We start from the raw sequence: 8,469 nt of genomic DNA, 5'->3' as shown, positions 1-8,469 counted from the left end.
CTGTATTTCCTCCCTGTACTTTCTCTATCAGCTTTTTGGAAACAGGAACAACACAGAAAAAAAATGCAGTAATTTCTGCAGTTTATTTCTTAATTGTTTAGAAAAGGTCTCAGGATGCTAATATTTTTTAAACATTCTTCCCATTTTGTGTATCCCAGCTTCATTTTATTCTAGAAATCACAGGCTCTCACCTATTTCTAAATAGCCCCTGGCAAGAATTGAGGAAATAGAATCAGAACAGCACATTCAACTGTCACTGGAGGTGTAATCCCTCTCCATATTCAGGTGAAAGGGGAACGAACACCGAACAGACCTTGCTCCGAGGCAGGCAAAACTCTTGCACAACCTGTTGAGTTTGGTAGGCGGCTCTTGGAGCTGGAAGCAGCTGAGATCAAATGACACAAACTAACAAAATGGGGGAGGTGGAAGGACAGCAAAAGGCAAAGTACAAGGATGAGATGCCTTATCTCCATGATTTAGAGTGAAAAAAAAAACCCAGCAGGGCAGTTTTGTCTGTTGTACAACTCTATTGCCATCCAAGGAGCTACGCTGGGGAGGTGTTTTGTCCTGCGTGCGCGGAAGGGCCCAAAATGCTACTGCTCACTGCATGCACAGCTTCACTGGGAGAGTGAACCTACAATTCAGATGGGCTTAGAGCAGACAGAGGAGACCGCGGACAAAAACCATTTAAAAACCCAACCGTGCTGGAGTGAGGCAGTAGCTGATCAGTGTGTTTATGCTTTGTGACAGCAGCAGCAGAGGAGCACCAGACAACAAGCTCTGAAGATAGTTCCACCTTGTTTTTGAAGGCAGCCATCATCTCTGCAAGAGCACACAACGTGTGTGTTGAATAAGGAACTTGTGCCTTAGTCAAACAAGCAGAAAATTGGCTCAAGACTCCCTTACGTGGATCTCTTGTGCTGCAAATATCATAAATAAGGAAAAAAAAAGGCACTTTATTTGCTTTGGTTCATGCAATGGGCTTGCATGCACAGCAGCCCTGTCTCCAGAGTCTGCAGGGCGATGTGTGTTGAGAAGGGCCCTTGGTTCTGATGGCTTCTCTGCTCTGCTTGTACTTGAACAGAAGCTGCGCGAGGAATTTATTGCGCCGGTAGGGGGAAGTTTGCTCTCTACAAAGGAGGGAGTTGGAGGTCAGGAATCTGGAAGTTAGGCAAAGTACAAACTGGTAACAGGAGAGCGTGCAGCGAGGCTGAGCAGCGTTGGTGCGGTAGCAAAGAAGAACCTGTTTTATTCCAGCGGCGCGCAGAAGCCCAGCTGGCAGCTGTGGTGAGCTGCAGGTTGCAGAGGGAAGGAAGTGGTTGGCGGTACAGCGTAAACAGGCCGATTTCTTTACCCTTAGCACTGCAGGCAAGCTGCTACAGCAGAGCAGCAGTGCGGTGCCTGCAGGGACTGCTGCTCACACACCAACCACGCAAGCACTCCCAGGGCGAGAAAAAAGCCGCTGTCACCAGCTTTGCCAAATGGAGTGCAACAGGCTCTCCTCAACAAACTTACCAATAAAAAAAATCAAGTAAGAAGACAAATATCCTCTGCCTGGGTCAGCACTGAAATTGAAAGAGTTTTGGGGCAAATCTGGTTTTTCACCGCTGACATTTAGGCGATTGGAAGAAACGGAAAGTAAAAGGGACTAGCCTGCTTGGCTGCTTTCGCTCAGCTCAGAGGAACGTGCGTTGCAAGCTGTGGTTCATGGTGCCCTTTTGAATTCAAGGACAGGTTTGCTCAGGAAACAAACACAGAAGAGGCAGCTGGCTCATTCCCCCAAATCAGCAGATCCAGCGGAAAGGATGTGTGAGACTGGTTTGAGCAGCTACTTTCACCTTTTCAGAGCACTGCAGTAACCTGACTTGCATTCAGATGATTGATATCTCACATTCAGTGTACCGTGCAGCCATCTCTGTGGATGGTGTAAGCATCCAGCAGAGACAAACGGACTTCCTGATACAACCAGAGCTTAACAAGATGGAAAAAACCAGCTCAGCAAACTGGAACCCTCCTCATGGCTTGCAGCCGGAAATGGAAGGTCGCAGGGACGGAAGAGGACAGGAAGGCAGGAGGGGTACAAAGGGACACAGGAGAGAGGTTGTGAAGGGTGCTGCACAGGTGTGGAGGGTGAATCAGTGGCTGCTTCCTTCCAAATCCTGTTTGCAAATCCAAACAGAGCTACAGCACGTGGCAAGCGTAACCATTAACTTTGCTGGAGGATTTGAGAGCAGTGGAACATTAACTGTGTGAGGCATTCTCAGCTCACCTGCTCTGCACTCCGCTCACCGCGGGGCTGGCCAGCACAGCTCCCCCTGCCACCGGTGCTGGCCCAGCCATGGCAGCACTCATCAGTGGAGAGAGCCTGGCTTGAGTCGCTTCCGTGGAGCTGACAAAGCTGCTCCGGGGAAGGGACAGAGCACCAGGATGGCTCGGGGAGGAGAACCCTGTGGTGGGCAGCAGCTTCACCTAGCCAAGTAGCTCTTTGCAGCTGTGCAGGCTGCTCTTTGTAGAAGATGGCATGGTTGAGGATCTTCATTAATGGGACTAATGCCACCCTTCCCAGAAGCTTGAGTACCTGCACAGCCCCCCTGGTCCTAGGCTCTGTGTCCCTCTGCTCCCACAGGTGACAGAGCAGCCTCTGGTGCCCAGGTGCTCTGAGAGCCCTGGCAGGGTCCCCACCAAGGGCTGGGTCCTGACCTGTCACTCTACTGAAAGAGCAAAGATCTTCCAGCTGAGCTTGTTGCAAAGTGAAAGCCATTTTCAGTGATTTTTCTTGCTTCAGACAGATCTGCTCTGCCATACCCTCAGGAAACCTTTGCCCTTTCTATGGTGCTGTGACTTGGAAAACTCAAAACAGGGATGGAGAGGGCAGTTCTGACTGGCCCCAGTTCCCACACAGACGGAATGCCCTCTGTCCTCAAGCAGATCCAGTGGTGCTGGAGCAAGAAAAGCCTGTAGGGCTACAGCTGATATGCCTGTAGTGGACAAGAGGGGCAAGCAGCTCACTGCAATCTAAGATGTAGTTTTCTTCCCTTCTAAGTTGCAGAAAGGCTGTGATTGAAGCGCACTTTGTGGAATGGTGTTTCTGTATGAATTTTAGAAGAAATGTTGAAATACTACAAAAAGCCTGCATAAAATAATCTGGTTTACTTAGTGTGTAACCCCCTAATTTTGGTTGGCCTGCTTTAGGAGCTGGTGCTTGAAATGCTCCAGCAGTTCGGGTGCAATCTTATCAGCGGTCAAGTTCTTCATGTTGAAGATCCCTTCATGGGCTTCCTGGACGAGCTGCTTCCCCACCGCTTCTTCCACCCGCCTGCGCCACTCTGCTAGCTTCGGCCTCTCCTCAAAGAGGTCATAGCCAGCAGCTACAGGCTGCAGAGAGAGAGCAAGAGAACCCGGGAGTGAGCCAAACAACGCGTTTACCAGGGAGGGGACCAGGCTGAGGCAGGGATATGCTTTTGGCAAAGCAGCAGACAGTCGTCACATTAGGTGGAGTTCATCTCTGGTTCTTAGCTCATAGGAAGCAAGTGTTGTCATCCTCAGCAGCTGCTGTCCTCTGGGACGTGCAGTGGAAGAGCACTGCCATGGCTAACCCGAGAACTATCTAATGCAGAAGACACAGGTCCATGCACACCAACACATCTCTTCCAAATACCTGTACCTTCTTTACCTAGTTTGTAATTTATCTTTTTTTTTTTTTTTCTGAGGAATTTTGTCCACACTTCTATAGAGAGAACTGTCTCAAAGTAGGTGTTCTCTGGCAAACTCATTTATGGGCTGTCAAAAAGGAACCAGCTTTAACTCCATGAAGGAGTTAACTGCAGGGAGAAAGATCTGCCATTAGAGGTGGTGGTGTTGCAGCCACACCTTGGCCTGGACTGCCCACAGCCCAGCTTGCATTTCCAGCAGCGCTGGGACTGATCCTCACCTGCATGAGCTCCACCAGTGCTACAAGGTCTGCCAGGGAGATCTCGCTGCCTGCGATGAAGGGCTTGTCCTGCAAGAACTTCTCCTCAAACTGCTTCAGGACAACGTTCAGCTCTTCAGTAGCAGCTTCTAGTTTCTCTGGAGGAAGTGGCTGGCCTGTGAAAAGAGGCAGCAGCACCTGGCCGGGAGAAGAAACAAGTTGCTTTTTACATATTTCCCTCCAAACTTAGTCCACACGCTCCATCTGCCTTCTTCTAAGAATCTCTCACCAGCCATGCACAAGAACAACTGTTACTGCTAATCTCTGGCAGATTAACATTAGTCAGTCATTAATTCCTGCTTGTCCTTGTCTCCTCCCTAGAAAGTCTGAAATTTCAACCACAAGAGTCTCCTCTCAAGGGAACGCTGCATCATCTCTGAGCAATTGCATTTTGTTTTCCAATGGGAAGTTCATTCTTTCCATGAAGCTGGGCAGAAGGCGGTGAGCTGTGTCTGGTGTTAGCTGCTCACCCGGGACGAATTCGCTCTGGATCTCAGCGTGTGCACAGAGCTGTGGCTGCAGCACAAGGTATTCGGGCCAGTTTAGTTGGGCTCGGCTGAGCAGCCGAGTCAATTCCAGATCTAGGTTTTTTCCTATCTGTCACCTGGCTTGTACATTTGCTCGGAAGGGCCCTGCGCACAGGAGGTACTTCCTGGGCAACTGCACTCCCAGCTCTTAGCTTGTAGGTTTTGGTGTATGATGGTCTTACCTTAGTCAAGAACAGCTTGCTCCCCTTCCCACGAATGCCGGTGTGCTGCCATGACAGGTACTCATCAACCCTAGCTCTTTTCTGCAGGTCAGATGGGTACCAGTGATCAGGAGTCTTGAATTTCCGGGCCAGGTACAGGAGGATTGCAATGCTGCCCAGAGAGCAAGGCAGACCAGTGAGCTGATCATCTGAGATTAATGCACCTTATCCTTTCTTCTTCCCCCAAATTTTGTACTGCTGGACCAGCAGCAATGCAAAGCTGATCCGAGTCAGGCAGAAGTGCAGGACACACAGTTACCGCAGCACGTGAGAGTGTGTGTGCTGGCCCGACCAGCTGCTTGGGGACAGCGATTATCTGATACACCAGCCCAGCGAGACAGACGTGGCGTGCTGGTACAGTTGCCCCATCAACATTTTTGAGCAGATATGAACCACGGAATGAGTTTATACCAACTCCGTGTTTTGTATTGCCCGGCCATCCAGCAGCGTGTGCCTTGTGTCAGATTTGCTGCATTGACCTCCAGCTGAAGGCAGAGAGCAGGAGGACGCGTGGACAGGTATTTCAGCTCAAGAACACTGCCTGCACGCAAGCTAGCTCTGAAGAGCCGTTCACAGATTTTTCCACAATCAGCGCTGTTTCAGTTGCTTACATGAGAAAGCTGCTCTGGAAACACAGGCTTACATTACGTACAAGTGGAACAGGTAGGAAGGAGGCAACCAACCACCTGGGCTGGAGTCCCAGTAGAGACCGAACGCTGCACTGGCGGAATCCAGGCATTAGGATAAACAATACTGCACTAGGGGTTTGAGCTTATTTGAGCCTCACCTCTCTGCTAAGGTGAAAGAACCATCCCTTAGCGCGGGCACCTTCATCAGGATGTTCACCTTCTGGAAATCCTCTGTCCTGTGCTGCCCTGAGAAGGGAAACGGGAAGTTTTACTTGGCAGTGACACTGCGGACCTGTCTGCAAACACCTGAGGAGCCTGTGGGGACCATCTGGCCTCAGGTTCTTGGTTTTGATTGTAGAAATACAGTCTTGTTTAAGCTTATAAGCAATCAAAAAGTGTCGCAGGGTGAATACAAGGTTTGCCCTACGATGTCAGCTTACTTGCTGATTGCCTGCATACCAGAACAACCTCTCCACAAAGGTCAGGATGGTTAAGAGTCCTTTCATACCGACAGCGCTTGTCAGCTCAGGGCTCTATCAGCTCTAAGTTTGTGCCTGGAGGTACCTGTCCTGTACAAACCCAGAGTGAACGCCGAGCGCCTTGGAGGAAAGGGATCTCGGTATGAGAAACATCAACCACAAGGACAGTGAGAAAGCAAGGGATATATATATATATATTTTTTTTTTTTTCCTGGGAGATAATGTAATTTATATTCCACTCTTTTTTTAGTCCTTTTTAGATGAAAATAGATTTGTGATTCCATATAAAGCCGTGGGTACTTTATTACAGATCTATCGATCAGCTCTTCATGTGGGATTTGCATATTCTTTATCAGAGCAAATATGGATTTGCTTTTAAGCAAATCTTTTAGTGCCCCCCGAAAGGCAGGCAGAGTGCACCCGACAGGAGAAGGTGCTTTGTTCACCTGAGGTCTCGGCGTGCTTCATTACGGTTGAACCCAGCCCCAGGAGCCTTCTATTATACGGCTTGTTCGTGCCAGCCTTTTCCAGCCCCTGGCTCCCCTCATTTGTGTGTACCTCTGTGTTCAAGTTCCTCTAACGTCTAACCCGTGTCATGTCCTGCAATGAGTCACCTGAGAATCTCTGTGCCAGAGGAGATGCTCTGGAAATGGTTTTAGTTTTCCCAGTACTTGGCAAACCCGATTTGTGATTATTTCCCTGTCACTTGGCTCACAGCCTGTCTCCTCCACCCTCTTGCAAAAAGACACTGGGATTTCCTGCACGCAGCGTGCAGATTCCAGGTCCTTGAGTGTTCCTGGAGTGCCCTGTGATTTCTGTCCGTTCACACTCTTTCCACCCATTTCCTTGAGACCTACCCTCCCAGGAGCCCAAGAGCTTTTCTGGCAGGACACATTTAACTCGCCAGCTCAGATCTGAGATCCCTCACCTGGCCCTTACACACCGTGCAGTGACAGGTCCTCCAAGCGTATCCCCGAGCGAGTGCTCATTCGGGGGCCAGTGTGCCCATACCCGTCCCCCCAGGGGCTGGGTGCTGAGCTAAGCCAGCTGCAGGTGCCAGGAACACTTCCCCACGGCGTGGGAGGTGAGCACACACTGCAGGAACGGGATGCACCTCTAGCATTGCCGCAAGCCAAATTACCCATCTTAAATCTGTTGACCAAAAGCAAGCACTGATGCCACGGGGCACAGGTCACTGGGAAACTGCCACTGAATCAACTTTCTTTCCTCTCAGTTCCCCAGTACCTGTATTTCAGTTGTCCCTTTTTCCTTGATGCTATCATTGCTTGCCTGTCAGTCCCCTCTCCTTTGACCAGTGTCTCACCGCAACAGTTTATTTATTGGGAAAGAAGGGGAAGGACACTGGATGAGCCTGCCCCCAGCTACAAACAACAGCAATTTTTTTTTCCTGCTGAGACAGGTTGGAAGAAAGCTGCAGTGAGGTGCAATCAATGCACAGCTAAGGGAGCAGGGGAGCCCTTGGAGATGAAACAACACGCCTGAGGTTTCTTTGAGTCACAGCCTGAAGCCTCTTTTGTTCCTTTACCAATTTCAGCCCCCAGAGCCTTCTCGTCTTTCATTGTTTTTAAGCATTACTTACTGAGGTGTTTTTATGCCCAATACATTATCTTAATTTGAAATCCAGCAGAGCTCTGGGAAGGCTGAAGGATAGCTTTTACCAGCTTCAGTTACAAAGACAGAAGATACAGATCTTCGGGCGTCCCTTGGTGAAAACACACGATACCTCCTGGGCAGGCTCCTACCGATTATCAGTTGGTTTGGATACAAACTAAACCATTTTCCCTTCTTCATTTCTCAGATCCCTGGCAGCTGCGCTGTCTTGCTCCACTGCCGCTGCTTGCCAAAGTGCAAAATTTTTTAAGGAAGTTGAATTAGAGAGCAGGAACTGCACACCTCCGCTGTCCTCACCCATACTTGAAGGTGCCTTCTCTGTTGCTCTTTGTTTTGTCGTCTAAACGGGGAACGTCCTCAGACCTAGCACATCCTGAGCCTTTCTTCTCAGAAAAGCAATCTTTTTTACAGAGACCCATTTTTTTTTGCTGAGGTGGGGCCGGTTTCAAAGATATTCACGACCTTTGCAGAGTCGTACTTGTTGCAGAGGAGCGCAGACACGGAGGCTGCTACTCAAGAATCAGAGTTTCTTGAGGAAATTGGGGTTTGTTTTTCTCTTGCCACCAGGCGCCCTGTGCAGCTGGCGGGCCACCCCACCCTCCCGCAGCATCTCGCACTGATGGGGCTGACTGAGAAACCGGTCCCGCCCGGAGCGGACTGGGAACCAGCGGCTTGGCCGGGAGGGGTGCGGAGGTGGGGGGACACCCTGCTAACCCAGGAGCTGGGGGTCCCCGGCGACCCGTCGTCCCCCCCCCCAGAATCCCTGCCACCCCCCGGGCCCCGCTCACCCTTCATCAGCTCCACGTGCTTGAACTCGAAGGGGATGTTGTTGCTGCGGGCGAAGATGTAGAGCGCCCGGCAGGGCTGCGAGAGCAGGTCCAGGTACAGCTCCAGCCCCATCCCGCCACCGTGCCGAGCCGAGCCCTGCTGTGCCGTGCCGAGCCGAGCCGAGCCGAGTCGTCAACCCCGGGCCGGGCCCTCCCGCGGGGGCGGAGCGCAGCGGCCCCGCCC

The 8,469-nt window shown here is 50.8% G+C and overlaps 1 protein-coding gene across 1 annotated transcript; it reads right to left on the bottom strand.

The window, feature by feature from the left end:
- Positions 1 to 3,128: 3,128 nt before the first annotated feature.
- LOC104486797 (glutathione S-transferase theta-1) lies at positions 3,129 to 8,469 on the bottom strand. The gene is made up of 5 exons (XM_086761649.1): positions 8,247 to 8,469; positions 5,506 to 5,593; positions 4,680 to 4,830; positions 3,932 to 4,108; positions 3,129 to 3,375 (listed from the first exon to the last, which is right to left on the bottom strand). Exons 1-5 carry the CDS (start codon positions 8,356 to 8,358, stop codon positions 3,169 to 3,171), a joined length of 735 nt encoding a protein of 244 aa, XP_086617775.1. The 5' UTR covers positions 8,359 to 8,469; the 3' UTR covers positions 3,129 to 3,168.

The sequence above is a fragment of the Chlamydotis macqueenii genome, chromosome 17 (assembly GCF_036417535.1).
Source record: "Chlamydotis macqueenii isolate bChlMac1 chromosome 17, bChlMac1.mat, whole genome shotgun sequence".
Classification (NCBI taxonomy): Eukaryota; Metazoa; Chordata; class Aves; order Otidiformes; family Otididae; genus Chlamydotis; species Chlamydotis macqueenii.
This window is presented reverse-complemented; position numbering and strand designations above follow the sequence as displayed.